The 17,782-nt window shown below is 38.5% G+C and overlaps 1 protein-coding gene across 2 annotated transcripts in view; it reads right to left on the bottom strand.

The window, feature by feature from the left end:
• Window positions 1-17,782, bottom strand: part of CBLB (Cbl proto-oncogene B) — a 126,053-nt gene that overhangs the window by 51,636 nt on the left and 56,635 nt on the right. For both annotated transcript variants that reach the window (XM_063393799.1, XM_063393800.1), the window contains exon 4: window positions 8,293-8,439. In XM_063393799.1, the coding sequence (XP_063249869.1) occupies window positions 8,293-8,439 (147 nt within the window). The remainder of the gene's footprint in view (window positions 1-8,292; window positions 8,440-17,782) is intronic.

Consider the following 17,782-nt stretch of genomic DNA (forward strand, 5'->3'; position numbering starts at 1 on the left):
GTATGTTTACATATATAAAACACCTGTTCTTACGGAAAGAAAAAAAATAAAATCTTGTTTGCAATGAAATCGCTGCCTGCCACATTCAGCTCCTGAACCACAGAAGGCATCTCCTATAAATATTTTCAGGGATCTTTGTAATATTTGTTGCATCATGTCCTAATGATACCTTGCACTAGAGGCTGGCAGATATTCTGCACATGCCTCACGCTGTTTAAGGCTGAACCTGTGGACACTTGTCTGAGAGATGAGTCAGTCAGCTCTGCCTCAGCCCATCACAAAGATGTCTTGGGGAACATTAGCTGTCTACAGAATCAGGCTGAGGAAGAGCAGGTCTCAGTATTTCAGGTATTTAATGGTAGTTACATAAGCTATTGCTGGCAGAGGAAGTGCCCATGACTGAGTCCAGCTCAGACACCCTTCTGGGGAGCCTCTCATAGGAGAGGATGGAACTAAACAGTGACTGTACTTCCCTCAAAGGTCTGATGCCCACAGTTTACAGCACTACTGCATATGGGCACATTACAAACAGGTATACCCAGAGCTTTTTGGAGAGTAACAATTTCTCTTTTTATAATACAATTTGGAGGGGAGGGGAGGGGAGGGAACCTCACTAAATTACATGTACATACCATTACTGTGCTATATGTTAATTTATTGCAACCCTCTATCAGTTCAAAAATCTTCAGAGAGATAATATTAGAAGGAAACAAAAATATGAAGAAAGCCACAGTGTACATGATGTACAGCAGTTAAAGAATAGAAGGACCTTTTACAAGGAAATCCTAATCTCTACCTGCCAATCTTTTAGGAAATTATTTATACACATCATGTCCTCATACCGCCTTTCCTCGTCATTAGAGTAGAAGCAAGCCCATGCCAATTTAAGGAAAGAAAACAAAACAAATGATTCTGAAAAGTATTTCCTTAAGAAGCTTTCTGGGCATTTCTCAAATCAACAAAACTATCTGGATCTTGGTATTTACCCAGGGCTCATTTTCTTGAAGAGTCCTGTCAAAAACCGTAAAATAAGCCATTTCTCCACAGGCCTCTCTAAATGACACTACTTCTCTCCTTTTGCTCTGCAACAGGAAACCTAGTAAGTGTATATGAAAAATGATGAATTCAAAAGTGTTCTAACTGAAACATAAGGTTTTAAAAATACTGTTGCATAGGATGGTGTCTATTTACTATTGTTGGCACACATCAAAGCCAAGTATGACTCTATAAATCTCAAAAACAGTGTTTTAAACACAACCCACGCAACTTCCATATGCTTAAAGGAAAAGGATTAGTGTCTAGCATGTGATTTTCAAGCAATTTAAGAGAAGAATTTAGGTCCTCTCTTCCCTCCTGCCCTGATCATGTGTACATGGGATTTTCTGAACTCCTCAAATGTTGTTACATTATCAAAAAGCAAAAGACATTAAAATAAACCTGGAGACGAAGCACGTATTTCCTGAGCACAAAGGGTACAATACTTGTGTAAAACTGCAGAGATGCAGCTCTCCTGGAATGTCAAGTGACACTGCTTCCATTTGAATCTGAGCAGACCACAAGAATGTCTAGGGAGGTAAACATCTACCTGTATAATTTACATTTACAGGGAACATTTTTGTCTGCAAGAAACTCTCTCAAATGTTGCCAAAAAACACACTACAAAAAGGCCATTACTGTTTCCAGAGCAATCTCAAAAATATTCAAGCATATATTGACCTAGAGAGAAACAACATTCTTTGTAAATCTGCAGTGAGCAATGTAGATTTTGACTTATCACCACTGAAAAGAGCATTTTCTTAAGACTACTGTTTCAGTTTTAAGTGAGAGGCCACATTTCACTGCTTCTGAACTGCAAAGCAAATAATTGACACAAAGAAGGCTTGAGAAATTCAGTCCTAAGGGAAAAAAGGAATTCTGCCATATCATGCCAGTACAATTGCTAAATAGTGACATCATTCCAAACAAATACAGACGAATCTAATGAGAACGGAGAAGGTAAAAGAGAGAAAATCACCATTATGAAATGGAGAAAACATACCACCAAAAAAAGCTACTTCCCAAGCTGTGTAACTGGACATTGCTGGAGAGACAGCAAGTTCCTTAAGAGATACAGGAACTCTGTATTTCCCCAAGTGTCCCCAAAGGGATACACTTCCCTATATTTTCAACTCTGATCTCTAACCACAAACCCAAAGCACACTCATGCTTTTGCATGAGTTTTAAATGTTTTAAAACATTGCCTCCCTTGCCTATCCATGGAGAATGTGTCCCCCTCTCTCACAGTCTCGTCTGCCAGCTATCAGAACTTTCTTCTATCTTTTGTACATGCCATTTTACTTTATTCTTGGTTAGCCAGAACAGCTGTGAAGACTCATTTTTTCTGTTTTCTAATCCCGTCTTGCAACTTTCTACTGACTTGCTCTTCTCTACAACATTATCTGTCATCTTTTTCAAACATTTTCATCTTGCATTTGAAGGAAAGAGGTCTAGAGAGATTCCTGTCTCACTAGCACCCAGAGAACAGCACCTTCTGTCTCTAGGTTTAAACAAGTTTATCAATAAGCATTTGCTACTGATCAGCTGAGGAAGGAACCACACTCCAAAAGCCCCGTTCCTGTTCATCTCCTCCTCTTTAAAAGTCCCTGTTGCTAAAACACCTGTCTTGACATTGATGAAGGCAATGGCACTTGGATCACTGCCTCTTCTGCTTTCATCTCTGTCTTTGGCTTCCCTTTACACTTCAGTTCATACTCAGATTTGAGGCTCTTTGGGCCAGGACCAACTCTTCAGTCCGTATTTTTACGCTGTTCAGGCAGTAATAGGGCTCTTGGGCACTATCAGCAGCAAGAACAGCAAATCAAGTAATAAATTAAGGGGATTAACAAGGTGTTAAAACTTAGTTTATCTGAGGTCTCTTGAACTTGGAAACATTTAACTGTCAGATAAGTTGTGCATTGTGGTCTGCCTGTTTTACTGCTTCTTCTGTGAACCCAAACCACTGAGGCTATGTCTGTTCTACCCTGAGCCAAAAAGCACTGACCACAGCAGAACCACAGCTACTCAAAGTTTAGAATATCAATTTGAAATGCACTATTTAACTGCTACAGAGAAATCAATAGCCACATTTTTTCATAAATTCCAATAAAAAATAAATACATTTCAGGCCTCATCTCGAAAAAAGGACAGGACCATTAAAATAGTAATGTCTTTGATCTGAACAGTGAAAGAATATCTATTTCCTCAGCAAGAAAAAGGTGAGGGAATTCAATTTACCTGAAAACAGTAACAGAAATGCTTGAAAATTTTTAAAGTTCCACAATAAAGAATAAAAAGCTTGAAAGTTCAATAAATGGCAGAACTATGGAAAAAATTAAAATCTAAGAATATTAACAATTTGCTACTGTCCCATTCTACAACATGGAGACAGCCACAAATCACAAATTTGTGTAGCAAATTTCAATAGTTACCAAGCCCTGCATGACTTCTGTCGTTTTCAAATTCAGAAGCTGAAAAATCTTCTAGGTTATCTTGTCTACTCTCCTTCTCAGTTCAGGATTGCTCCCTGTGGCATTTTGCACATTTCTACTCAGAAAAAAACCCAAAACAGTAAAAGATGTAAGGTGCTACCAAAATGAGCAAGAAATCAAGGGAAATTCTCATCAAGCACTACACAGTAATAAAATGTTGGTAATGAAGATGCTATCAGATTGTGTTTCATATGCATATTTACAACCCACTGGGGGGGGGGTTACTAAAGTATCTGGAAACAAATGTAACTGATGATTACATGCCTAACAATTTCACAGTTCCACTGAATGTTACTGTTTAGCTGTACATGTAACTAGAACTTGCCTCAGCACAACTATAATGGTGAACCAGGGGTGAAGATTCACTCCACCAAGACCACTTGCTCCAATCATTGTACTCTAGCAATCACTACAAATTCAAAAAAATCACATCTTCTCAACTCCACCACTTTCCTGCTTCTGACATTTATCAAGTTCTTTCTTGGTATAGGTAAAGCTTGTGTCAATTTATTTCTTAGTTCTCTTTCAGTCAGCTCCTTTATATTCTTCAAGAGGCTCTGTATTTCCACATAGCCTGTGAAAATATCAGAGACAACTTATTCCAGGCACTAAGCCTTTGTTTGGAACGTTCTCAGTCATTCCTGATTTTTGTTTTCAGAAAGCAAATCCAAACAGTCTATTCCCCATCTCCCTGATATTTTTTTTTCTCTCAGCTTCCTTGACAAAATCCATACACCAAAATAATCCCTGGCCTACTACTGAACTCTGCTGACCCCCTCACCTATCCCCTCACTTGGATACATTTTACTTCGTCCTTGCAGAGAAATCAATACCTCCACTTTTTCCTTCTTCCTACGGCTATTAGCACCCTCCTCCTTCCACCCACACAATCAAAACCTCATTCTCTCCCACCTTCATTTATCAATCCTCCCTATACACTCCTAAACCCCACACTGGTGTCTCCAGATCCTTTCCAAACTTCCTATAACTTCCAAGGTTTCCCATTCCCCTCTGAAATGTGCAACACTGGAAAAACCTCACAATTGTAGATGCTCTGCGTGTGCTCCTTTTACACTTTTTCCTGTATGAGGGTGAAGATTTCCACTATTGATAGATCTGCCACTCTCATGTAGCCTTCTCTCCCAGATAAGCTTCTCCAGCTACTGGGTTTTTAGGGGTGTACCAGGAATGTGAAAGCTGAGAAGGTATTCAAAGGCCAAAAATATGTGGTTATCTCAGCACTCTGCTGAGTTCTACACAGTGCTTTCAAAAGAAAGCCAAAAAACAGCTCCTTGTATGATCCAAGGCTAGAAAGAGCCCAGCCATTTATATTGCTCAGAAGTTTGAAGCCATGTGAATTTACACCTGACTAGCTCTAAACACAAAGAGAAAGACTGCGGACTATGACAATTATTAGTAACAAGACAAATAAACTTAGTTGCAGCTGCACAATTTTGCAGCAAGTGTTCAGACAAATGTAACCAACAAAATTAGAAGTTCCCTATTCACTGGAAAAGAGCGGTGAGAAAAAAAGTCATTCCCTTTTTTTTGAACTACAAACTGGACTCGTGAAAACTGTGTATTTTAGATTTCAGTCCTCAGCAAACTGTAACATGCTGCTTTCTGTAGAAGGAAGTTTAGGTCACATTTTCAAAAGCTGAAAGCCAGTCAACTAAAAATATAAATTACTATTGGTGACCTTTTTTCTATTTAAAATATTTCAAATTAAAAAATAAACCCCATAATATTTCAGAAAGAAATGAGTGCAAAAAGTTGATTATATTAAAGCATCCAATTACGTTTAGAAACAGGAAGGTTTTTATGATAATTCTATGTTGAAAAAATCACAAGTTAATCTAATGCTTCGAATTCCATCCTTCCAATCAGATCAAACTGCAACAGTAACATTTTTCATCCTACAGTTTACCATCGGAAGCCAAGATCCAGCAAAACTTACTTTTTATTTATGCTGCAATCTTGAGCAGTGTTAGTCAGTGACCCAAAGTAAGGGCTGCTGTTCAGAAACAAATGAGGGGTCCAGGCTTGCCCTGTAAAACAGAGATGCAGCCAGGGAACACAGGATCAGTCCCTCCCTGTACTCCTTCAGTGCACTGCCTAAGCAGAGCTGGGGTTTCACAAAGTCCCAGGGGCCTACCTTTAGGTGGCCAGGTTAGAGAAAGAGATTGTGAGTTGTTTGCAAAACCTTTATGCAGGCTTTGCTTTTAGGGAAGCGATACCAGCATATTTGCAAACTAATTTGTCACAACAGGCCCATTGTAAAGGATGTGGCTTACAGGCATATCTGCCATATATTTCTAAAAGGATTAGAAAATAATTAATGTTTAAAAAGCTTCAGGCATTTTGTTTAACAAAGAGATTAAACATAATGCCAAATAAACTTTTTTCTCATCTGTTTGTTTGACATATATGCTGTTACATGTTTTATAGTTACTTAAGCACAATTAATTCAACCTGAGATAATGGCAAGGCTGCCAAGCAGAGATCTACTGCTCCTTGCTTAGAAGACAGGCAACAAAACCAGCTTCACTTTATTGGAGGAGAGCTGGGAACACCAGTAACAGTGCTTATTTACTTGGTCTGAAAGTAAAGCACCTGACCAGAAGTAACTCAAAAAAAATTTCAGGCTATACTACAAAAGCAAAGATACATAAGTTTAACTGGATGTCACCAAACTGCCTTGATTCCCAGACATTTTTGATATATTCATGTTTTAGGGAAAAAGCCAAACACCCAGTCACCCTCTCTAAAAAACCAACCAACCAAAAAAAACCCAAACAGAAAAAAACCCCTATCAAAGTACACATGGGAGAGCAGAGAAGGTAAGAGGGTTTGCACTGAAGGTTCATATTAAAGTTGCATTCTACGCAGAAATTTGCATAAGCAGAAAAAAAAAAGAAGCCTAGAAAAGTCATGGCAAGAGCTCTGGGGCCATGAAAGGTTTTAGAAAGAAGAGCTGCAGGAGATGAGTCAGAAAAGATAAGAGTTAAGTGCACAAAAGAAGAGGACAAGGGTAGAGGTGAGCTGTTCAGGTGAAGTGATGCCGTTGAAAGACTCTCCTTAACAACCTTGCTCTGATAAAAACTCACTAATGTGTTCCAGTGTCCCCCTGTCTGACACCTCAAATACCCATCTCAGTGGACACTGGCAGGACCAGACTGGGGAAGGGAACTTGAAGGAAATCTCTTGACTCTCACATAGGCAGCAGAAGCCAGTAGAGATCCCCAAAGAGGAACAGCACAGGGAACAGGGGAGCTGAGGAAACGGGTTCAGATGAAATGACAGCAAGAAACAGCAGCTTGCAGAGGAGGGGATCTGTAAATCCCAGTGACAGAAATGCAATTTGTGATCAAGACATCTGCTAAAGGTCATTCAAGGATAGAGCCCAACAGGAAAAGAGAAGTACCACAAGGAAATTTAAATTCTGAGCGCTCCTAAGCAAAGGGGAAAAAGAGAGGAAGAAAAAATAGCAACACTGAACAAACATGATCATTAGTCATTTTATCAAAGATCCTGTTTTTCTTGTCTTGACTGACATGTTTTTTAAAACCCTTGTCTGATGGAGAACCCTACGTGTCACTTAAGTTAATCCTTCAGAAAACTTTAGCTGAACTTCTGAAGTTATTTTGAAAACTATATTCACATTAAAATGGGTAACACGGAGCACGGTTAATTTCCTTTTCTCTAGCAAAACAGAGGACTGATATAGCAACTTCATCACACTCTAACATTACTTTCATGGGGAAGAAATTACCAGAAAACACTACCATGGACCCAGAAAGAGGAAAGCTGACAGTGAGTGTGTTTAGACTAACAAAAAAAACATGGAAGTGAAACTTGTAAATTCACACTGAACAGAACTGATTTGCAAAAGTGCCAACCTACTACGCTGGTATTCTAAATAAAAAATTACTTATTTTAAAGAGCTGTTTATGCTCAGAAGATGCAACAGATTGTTGCAGAAATTGTTCTGCCTACATTGTGCAAGATACCAGAGCTGATGACCATAATGACTGCTCTGTTATAATGAAAATTACACCAACCTATTGCCTCTGGCATTCCTCTTATGTCACTGTTACACTTATAAACTCTCCACATGAGAAAGTGAACAAGCTGCACATCCTCTATTAGCTTATATGTGTATTCATGTAAATGGATTTTTTCCCAGAAACAAAAAAATCCATGTAAAATGGATTTGTTTCCCAGAAACAAACCAAAAATCCCACGTATGACTATTTTTACATTTTCATTATTGCATTTCCTAGATGGATTAAATCACATATCTACACTTCACAAACTTCATTCCACAAAATACTGTAATAGTTAGAAACTTAAAGGAGAGATAAGGAAACATACTGTCCATGAAGCTACTATCAAGTTCCTAATTCAGACTTTAGGGTTTCTGTTTGTAGAATATATGTATTTTTTTAATATGAAAGGACATGATTTGCCATATATTTTGTGAAAGCAATGTACTATCTTCACCCTATAATGGAACAAATAAACTTCTTGCAGTAAGACTGAACTTAAGTATCCTTGATAGAACTACCTTTGAGCACTGGAAACTTACAGCACTGGGAAAAAAAACAACCTGCTAACAATGAACTCAGCAACTTCAGCCAATTTAAAGACTTAGATGAGAAATTATCCTCAAAACACCCACCAACCCTTATTTGGATTTGTGAAAAGTTCAGTTTTTTATTGCTTATGATTATAAAGAATTGAAGATTTTACAAAAGTTACTTACTTATCTCCAAAGAATTTTCTCCAGAAATCTGCAGCATCGGCTTTGGTGATGCGAAAGTTATCACCCTGGAACTGTCCATTTGGAAAAATAGCCTTGATCTCTGCTAACATGTGGCTGAAGATGAGAGACAGCTTTGTCAGGTTTCTCCTGCAAATATAACAGGGGAAAAAGAATCGCATCAAATCCTTTGAATTTAATCAGTCTTTCAATATTTCACATATCCCGTGTATTTCTGTAATCATCACTGTGTGACAGAAGAAAAACACTGAGCTTTCAACTGAAAACACAAAGAAATACAAATCAGTGCTTTGTGTTTCCATGGACTTCTGAGGACATATCTATCATAAATCTCCATGAATGCAAAACCACGTTTTGGCAACAGAACACATCTGAGTTCTCAACTGCATATTCAGATACATTTCTTGAGCATTATGCTTGTGTGTTCTTATTTACTCATTGCAGAAGCAAGAATTTATGCTAATTAGACAGCTCATACATGAAAAAAAATCCCCAACCAAGAAAGAAAACTGAAAAACTACTCCACACTCAAAAATCTAAAATTATAGTTTTGTATGTGACAACAAACCTTTTTCAGCCCAGGTTTCTAGAAATAGAAACATGGCAGAGAACTAGATTTACTCCTTTCTCCTATGGTAGCTGAAAAGAATAAAAAGAATAAAACTCTCTCTTACTGTACCTACTTCTTATTCTCCTTTCAAATGCTCTCTAGTTAAAACTTGCTTTCACTGACATATTAGAAACAAAAACCTAATTTGTTGTAAACAAAAAAAAAAAGCTTCTCTGCTAACATCTCATTTCCATACTTTTCCAGGCTTGTATCAGTTAATCAAAAATTACTTAGCTTTTGGCACAGAAATCCCATCTAGTATAGCGCAAAGAACAAAGAATCCTTAAATGCAAATAATCCTTTCATATGGAAAAATCTGTGGGAAATGGTGAGGAGAGGAGAAAAGAAAGAAGAAGCAAACTTTATAAGAGCTTATGCCTCCAGATTCCTTGATGCTCCTTGCAGTAAAAGAGAGCCATTTCCCAAGATAATATAAAAAATAGAGGAGAACGAACAGTTTCTGAAGAAGGATTTGTATTCCTGTGAATTCTACTGGAGTGTTTTAATGTCTTCGAAGTGTCCTACGTATGTCAAACCCATTCGGCTTTAACCTCCTCAGGTACTACTTACAAATGATTCAAGCAATTTAATGAAAACCACACTAAAATGTTTAGCAATCACATAATTTATAGACCATTTAAAGACAGTATTTTAAATAAACTCAAACTTATTCATAAGTTCTTTGCCACATGGAAATATTAAGATAGGTATTTATTTTAGTTGAACATATTTCCTGGGGTATTCCTTAAAGAAAACTCAGTTTGGCATTGAGGTGGCAATTATTTCAACTACATTTGTGAACTTTATAATAGAGATTTCTGTGGAAGCTGTGTTGCAGATTTACTATAGGTTTTACTACCAAGAAAATGATGATAAAGTTGTTGTGAAAAATATAGGTAATTTAAAACAAACAAAGCAACCCCTGATGAATACACTCTCCCTTCCTTCAAGATTAAGAATGGCTATAGGGCTAAGTCACTCAGCGTCTTCCAATTCCTTCAGTGAAATCAGATGTCTGTAATTATGATGCTCAATAGTTCCTTGCTATCCTCCTTCCCATTTCCTTTGTATTTTAATTACACACATGTGTTTATTATTTTACTCCTCAGAACTCAAGCCTGATGCAGAGGAGCAAGCAACAGCTCTTTTCATGTGGCTTCCTGGGTCTGCCCTAGACCCAGGATTAAGCAGGAAGCTTTCTGTGCCTCTGGACCGATGGTGACACGACTCGGTGCCCGTCTGAGCAAAGCTCTGCCCTGCCTGGCACCATCAGTGTCCCACATCAGTGTGCTGTGCTGCAGGGGCCCTTTTCAGGTACAGATACACCGAGGCAGCGTGCTGGAGCCCTGCAGTGAATGAGGGGATGAAGTCTCACAGAGGTGCCTCTGGGGCACCTCCTCGCCCACAGGGCTGTGTGTCTGTCCCTGCAGAGGCACTGCCTGCTGGCACAGCTGCACACACGGCCAGAAGCAGCAGCTGCTAGGATGTGGGCAGTACATGCACAGTGGAGACACGCACCCAAACGCCTCTATCTAAATCACAAAGCCTCTTCCTTCCCCCTTAGAACAGCACCAGTCACTAAGTGCACCAGGACACTTTTGTTCCAATAAACAAACTTGAAAGGAAAAAAGTACAATTATTTTTTGCTTGCATTTGTATAAACATAGAAAAATATTTTAACATCTGAGACAGCTTCTTTTTATCTGAAGGCAAAGGTGAAACTTGAAACCAACTGGAAGTTTGTCTGTGCTTGAACATTTATCACAGCATGTACAAACAACAAGAGATGGCAAAGTCCTCGTAACTTATATGCAGGATATTTAGTTTTTCCTCTTTAACTCTGATTCTTACTCTATGAGATCATTATCTCAAGTCCTTCTCTGGTATCAAAAAGCCATGATAAATCATGTCTCACTTTTTCATTTACATATTTTTTTCTTTACAACAGCAAAGCACATATTGCACCATTTTTGCTCAGACATGCTTACGCGATACCAGATCTCAGTTCCTTCTTGAGGCAGAGATACAAAGCTCAGTGATTTCAGAAATGGTTTTCAACAATTACGGCGCAGAGATGATGGCACTGGGGTGGGCCAATGGCTCTCCCTCTGTGGGCATTCACTTGCCTGAAGATGCCTATCCATGTCAGCAGTGTACTCCTCCTGTCTCGGGGAGGGCTTTCCCAGGACACCTCAAGCAGCACATACTCCACTTTATCAGATCGGCCAGTCTGCATGCCTGCATTTTTCAACTAAGGATGATTCCCTTCCTTCTCCCATATGAAGGATGGAGCAGTGTCAAAATTTTTTCCATCCTACTTTCCATTCGTAAGTTTAAGACAAAGTATTTAAGTCCTCTTCATTTGAAAAAACAACAACTAAAACCAACAAGGTTTGGCAATTTGGTGAATAACTCTAATGGAAGCCAAAGAACTGTTCAATCTGAGTATCTATTTTAGGTCTCACTGCCACCATGAGACTGTAAAGAAACCAGTCTGCATCTCCTGCAATAACAAAGGCTTTCTTTTCCTGGTCACAGCAAAGAGTGGTATAGTGGCAAGAGGGCAACTGCACTGGCAGCCCAGTGGAGCAGAAGAGCTGAGCAGACAGAGACATGCTCCAGGGACCCTTTGACTCACTGGATTCCAGCAGGGGAGATATCCTAGGGGATCACACTGGAGCTACAGCACAAAATAACACCATCCAAATGACACAGAAACAGCGGTTTTAATGCCTCAGCAGCCAGCCTTCAGGGGTTAATATTATAATATACTTTTGCTGCCAACCTGGGGCCGGTTAGAGGTGGAACTTCTTTCCTTAGGTGTGGAACAGAGCACAGACATCTTTATCTCTGCAGAGAAAGGATTTCATGCTGATCAAAAAAACCTTAGCTTTCTGAAATTAAAATCAAACAACACTGCTCTATACCAAAGTGAACCAAGATGATCCCTCTCCAATATATAATATTCTCCTGTGGTAAATGTAACAATATTTTAACACTAAATTAAGTTTTATCAACTGCATTTTATGTAATACACAATGTAGGGTCTTCTCCATATTATCTGCAACACACTCAACACCTCCTAGCTGATGCTTTTCCTACGATTCCAGCTTAGATTTTGCTACCTCCCTTTCACCAAGTCAAACTAATGCCATACAGGTCAAATGCCCTGTAGAACTTGATTTCTGAAGTATCATTTTGTCGGTCATAGTCTATGATTTGTTGTCAAACATCTTTGCACATGACAGATATACTGAAGAACCAACAACAATCTTGTACATAAGATTCAAAAAGTAAAAACTGAATTTTTGTTTCATATAAACTTGTGAAGATCTACCGAATCTGTAAGCATCTTCTGGTTAATCAGAAAGATGCATTTTTTTGATTTCAAAATTAATCTGTCTCTTTCAGAGAGAGCAAAGCCTGAAGACAAGAATTTTGCGTTTCTTCACTTCTCAGCAAATTACTGCACTCTGACTCAATTTTCTCTTCAACTGTCAGGAGTGGGGACAGGCTGGAGAATACTGCAAAGATTTAATAACTGAAGGACTTTTCAAATACCAGTCATATGCAATGTGAAAACAGGGCTTCATAATGGAGACACTATGACATCCCAGCCAAACCGAAACAGCAACAGCAGCTGAGTAGTAAGAGGTCTGAAGCATTCCTACCCTGGATCTCCTGGAAAAACGAAGTGCAGCATGATCAGCATGCAATAAAACAGAGAGGTTTTGGCTGTGTCAACTTTGTAATCACTGTATGAAGTTAATTTTACTTGCTGGAAGGTAGTACGGTCCAGCAAACAGGAGTGGACAGGGAATTAGGCAGCGTCAGTTCCTTTCTGCCACTGGCTGGAATTATGAGGTGGAAGGAACACCTGAGTCCTGCATTTACTGCCTGTGTACATGGATGAGCAGAGCAAAATGCTCAGAGAGCCCCAAACTCGGAGAGCTCTGAACAAAAACGCATGGCAGATCCAGCCTGTACATAAATACACAAAGCAGAGCATCCATCTGTGCCCTGATCCCTCATAATGACTGAATGTCTCAGACAATAACAAAGACAAAGGCATTTTAACAACATGTACTTCTTACTCCTGCAACAACTTAAAAAAACCTAAACCTACCTACAAACTACATGTATATATAATTTCTGCTTTCATGCCTATATTTTACTATGCCCATGAAAAAAATTATTTTCATGTTACAACTACAAATATTTCTGGGAAAAAAACCAATCTGAATGCATATCTCTGCAGTTATTTCTGTCATTCCAAGAATTAGGTTATTGCTGGATTTCCTTCTTCATTACACCTAGTAAGTGTCTAATCTTTCTGCATCCACATTGATACACTTAGTTAAACAATCACCTGCTGTAATAAGCAATACACAAACTTTCCAAGCTCATATTATATAACTCAATCACCTGGCATGGAAAAGTCTTTAGAGTTGGCAGCTAAGAATATTTTCCAGATATATCTTTCACAAAAGTACACCAAACTACTCCTAAATAACAGATAATTCTTCTATAATCATTATATAGAATAATCATACAAACACAGCTCTCTCAGCTGGTAAAACTGCAAATTATAACTGCATAGGAACTAAGATGAAAGAAAGTTTGAAGTATGGATTTCATAAGGTGAATTGCTTATATTCACTTCTAAAAATCTATCCCCCCCCAAATATTAAAGCCTCAAAATCCAAAGCATATGTACCGAGCTCATTTCACATAATTAGTTCTATTCAAAACAGATTTCTGATCCATATGCTTGATTGTGGTAAAACTCAAGGATTCTACACAATACATGTTACTAATGCAAAGGAACAGAATAGAGTCTTGTGATTCAGGTACAAAAGAGGGAAATGAAGACCCATGTTCTGAGCTCTGTCACTCCCATCTCCCGCAGGTCAGAATTTACGTTTTGTGACTCAGATTTCCATTGTGTGAAAAAAGCTCTTTACAAATTATTTCCCATTTTTATTTTGCCACCATGAGGCTAATCATAGTTCCTCACAAAACCCCTTGACAGATGATACTTCTGCCACCAGCTACTGATAAGTGACTTAAATAGGAATGCACTAAGTCCAGGACAAAATACAGAAGAGAAAAAAATCTGAAGAAATATGTGAATTTTTGAAGATCTCCAGAAGACACAGGAACAAGACTAAAAATTATGCATGCTGATAGTGGTTCATTCTTGATAATCCAGTATAATCCTGACACATTCATCCCCCTTCCTCTTACAGAATTTCCCTTCTCAGAGACAGGAAACATATGAAAAAGGATTAGCAAAAAAAACCACAACAAAAAATTCTCCCCCCCAACCAATAACACTCCCACAAAACCAAAACATAACAAAAATTTCCAAACAAAAAGAGAGAAAAAAAAACAAGAACACCAAAAAACCAAAAAACCACCAACAAACAGAACAACCCCAAAACACCTCCCCCCAGTACTTCTTTGTACTTCTTTTTTTTTAGAATTCTACAGGTGTAGAATGCAGTCAGACAATCTTAACAATGGAGCACTCCTTAACACTTCAGAGGAAGGAAAGGAAACCAAAGGTTCCTGTCAGTATGCTTGTAGAGAAAAAAAATACCTACCATCATATTTGGCAATCAAATCAACTCTGCTTCTGTGCAATGATTATTTTTAAAAGCTATATAAGGACAGGGTATTGTTCAGGGACCAAAGTATATGAGTCTATTCTTGGGATGAAATGTCCCTGGGACTAAGAATAATCATCAGCTCTGTTTCCTACTTGTGCCACTGACTCATGGAAGAAACACACACAACTCAACTTTGCTGTGTTTTAGTATTCTTTATCTGTAAGCTGCCCCACAAACAAAACGTAAAAACCTGCTTTAAACACCGCAAGATTCAGCCAATAACTATATTTATCATATATTAAGTATAAACAAATACAAAATTGTAAGAAACTAACTAGAGACAAGTATTACTTTCCTTTGAATCCTGGAGGAGCTGGGTTTATTATGGGTAGGAAAGCAGCATTTTTCATTGAGTGCCTCTTCATCAGCCTCCCTGTGACAGATACAAGGAATATGGTACAAGTCTGTGCTATTCACAATGGATACCAAAAGGAAGAAATGGCAGACCTTGGGTAAGGATTGGGCAAGAATGTTTGAGAAAACAAAAAGCTGATTCCAAGCTCACCTTGAATTCTCCTCCACCTTTTCCTTTGCTTAGAAATCATTTTACATTGATACACCAACTTTCACCAGCAGCCTGGTTCCTTTTGTTCTCATATTAAAAAAAAGGATATTAAAATAGGAGAAGGCAATGCTTGAAGAATTCAAAATTTCATTTCATCTTGTGAAACTGCTTATCAGCTGCCATTGCTTTTATAGTAGGTATTTACTGCCTAATTTATACAAAAATCAAGAATTAACTATACAACAGCTTAGTAAAGAAAGTGGAATACAAACAGAGGAAGGAAGAAGGCCAGAGATTTTGCCAATCTGACACTCTACAAACTGATGAGTCTGCTCACCACTCCTTCATTTGTGAACTGTCAAGCCACTGTGCCACCAACATCTCTCAAGCAAAGTTCTATATAAGGAATATATTTGCTGTCTGCTAAACAAACACTTCATAGAGCAGCAAGCATGAACAGCTCTTGTCAGCTGGGTTTTAGGCTTTACAGTCCAAGTTCTGAAAATTTCATTACCTCCAGTTCTGTCCAAGGGGCATTTTTCCACAGATAAATGTCTCAAGGTACTCCTAAACAATTTCAATTTCTTTTCTCCCTAGTCTTCTGGTACACAAGGTAAAAAATATAACCATGAAATGAAAAGGAGTGCTGGCAGGAGTAAGAAGTAACAAAAGAAACAGTCTGCATAAAGCAAAATGTGAGTTGTCAACAATAAAGAGGTGTGTTGACAAGCTAAAGATTCAATAATTTTGTCAATAATTATTATCTTTAATTACTTATGTAGAAGGATAGAGGTTACACAAAAAAACCCCAGCTTCTGAAGAATGCTACTCTGAAAGAAATTTGCACAAAACTCACCTGAATCTTTCAGATCTGAATATTTACAAGTACAAATACTGTGAAGGATAGTCAATGCTTTAACACTTTAAGTAGCAACATAAACTAAGAGCTAACAGACTTATTGACTTTACTACCAAGACTCTCAATGGACCTAGTAGATCATCCTTACAAAATACATGATTTAACATCCTTAATCTAACACGTATAGAGATTTAAAAACAGAGCTCGACACAATGGTTCCACTCATCAGTAACAATGTGTTGTTCAAGCACTGTTTGCTTCCTCCAACCTCCTCCCATAGACATCTTTGTCTACAGTGGTCCAATATTATTTAACTGAACTCTGACTTAGGTCTAAAGCTTAATATCTGTATGTATAAATGAAACTGAAGTTGTCATAGAATTCCCCAGGAACACCAGTAAACTCAGTCTTTGAAAAGCTGAATTAATTCACTGAACACACAAATACATTCAACTTGTTAAAAACATGAATTAATTAATATGAAACATGGAAGACTGAATTAGCATCCTTTCACCACGTTCCAAAGCCTTCTTCAAGTGGAAGGAATATTCAAAACAGCACTCAGCCAAAATAAGCAGTCCTAAGACAGAGGTGCAGTTGGTACAACTTTTTAGTACCTGATTAGACCAGTAAACACCTTGAATTGCACTGCAAAGTGAGCTCACTACTATGATTCATACTATCCCCATACTGGAAGCATAACTGATACTACCAAAAGGTGCTAATATTTCCCCATATAACCATCTTCCTTTCTCGTAATTCTTGAAAGGATCACTTGGGTTAAAGGCTATTTGAAGACAGAGCAAATAGTCTGTGCTGGGCCAAGCAAAACTGTGAGCAAAAAGGGACCCCCTCTACATGGACCAATTCAAGGGACTCCAGAAGGGGTAAGAGGCTGAATTTGGCACAAATCCTGTCACAGCCAAAGCAGCAGCCAAAGGATGGCACAAGGAGATACTGATGTGGCTGAACACTCATCCCCCTGACAGCAACTGAGCCCGAGCAAAGGAGAGGAGCTCGGTTCTCGTGTCACGCTGCATCTCATCTGCTGTCATGCAAGAGCTCAGGAAACTCCGTGGTTCTGAGGTGCTAACACCAACAAAGCACGTGTGCCATGCAGCACCCCCAGCAGTCCTCTTCCTGTGCAGCTCTGCCTCCCATCTGAGCAGCAAACAAGTGATTATGCTTCTCTTCACTGCTTTGCAGTGTGCAAATTTCCTACACAGAAACAGTCTAGAACGGTACTCAGGCTTCTTCTAACAGGGCTTTTTATTCAGACTATTATCTCACCTTAAAAAATGCTGTTATCATGTTTTTTCAAGTAAAATAAACTAAAAAGAGATTCATGAGCATTCTCAGTGACAGGCAAAACGTACTTTAAATTCAAAACCAACCAAATTTGCAACAGTAGTGTCTTTTTATGATAGGTAGAGAGTGAATCCAAAATTTTTCAGGGCTACTGTTCATCACACTAAATGACTGTGGAAAAAATCTGCAACACAATCTAGCCATTTCTGAAAGCAGGACTGGTAAATAATGCTTTCTGACACTAAGGACGGACTTTTGGCAAACTAATAACCTGAATCCATTTTTGATATTTAACAGGAAATGGCCTTTGGATCCCATGTGCCTCCCAGCACTCTTGGTGAGATTGACACAAGTTTGGGTAAGCGATGAAACTGAGGGAAATCTTATCCAAGAGGGCCCAAAACAAAATTCAAAATTCTCAGCTTTGAATTCTGAGCTCATAGTAGTTGACTGAACACATGAAACACTTGCAGACAAAACTTAAGTTTGAGCTAGCCTGCAGCTGTGAGGCACAGCTC

The sequence above is a fragment of the Prinia subflava genome, chromosome 3 (assembly GCF_021018805.1).
Source record: "Prinia subflava isolate CZ2003 ecotype Zambia chromosome 3, Cam_Psub_1.2, whole genome shotgun sequence".
NCBI classification, from domain to species: Eukaryota; Metazoa; Chordata; class Aves; order Passeriformes; family Cisticolidae; genus Prinia; species Prinia subflava.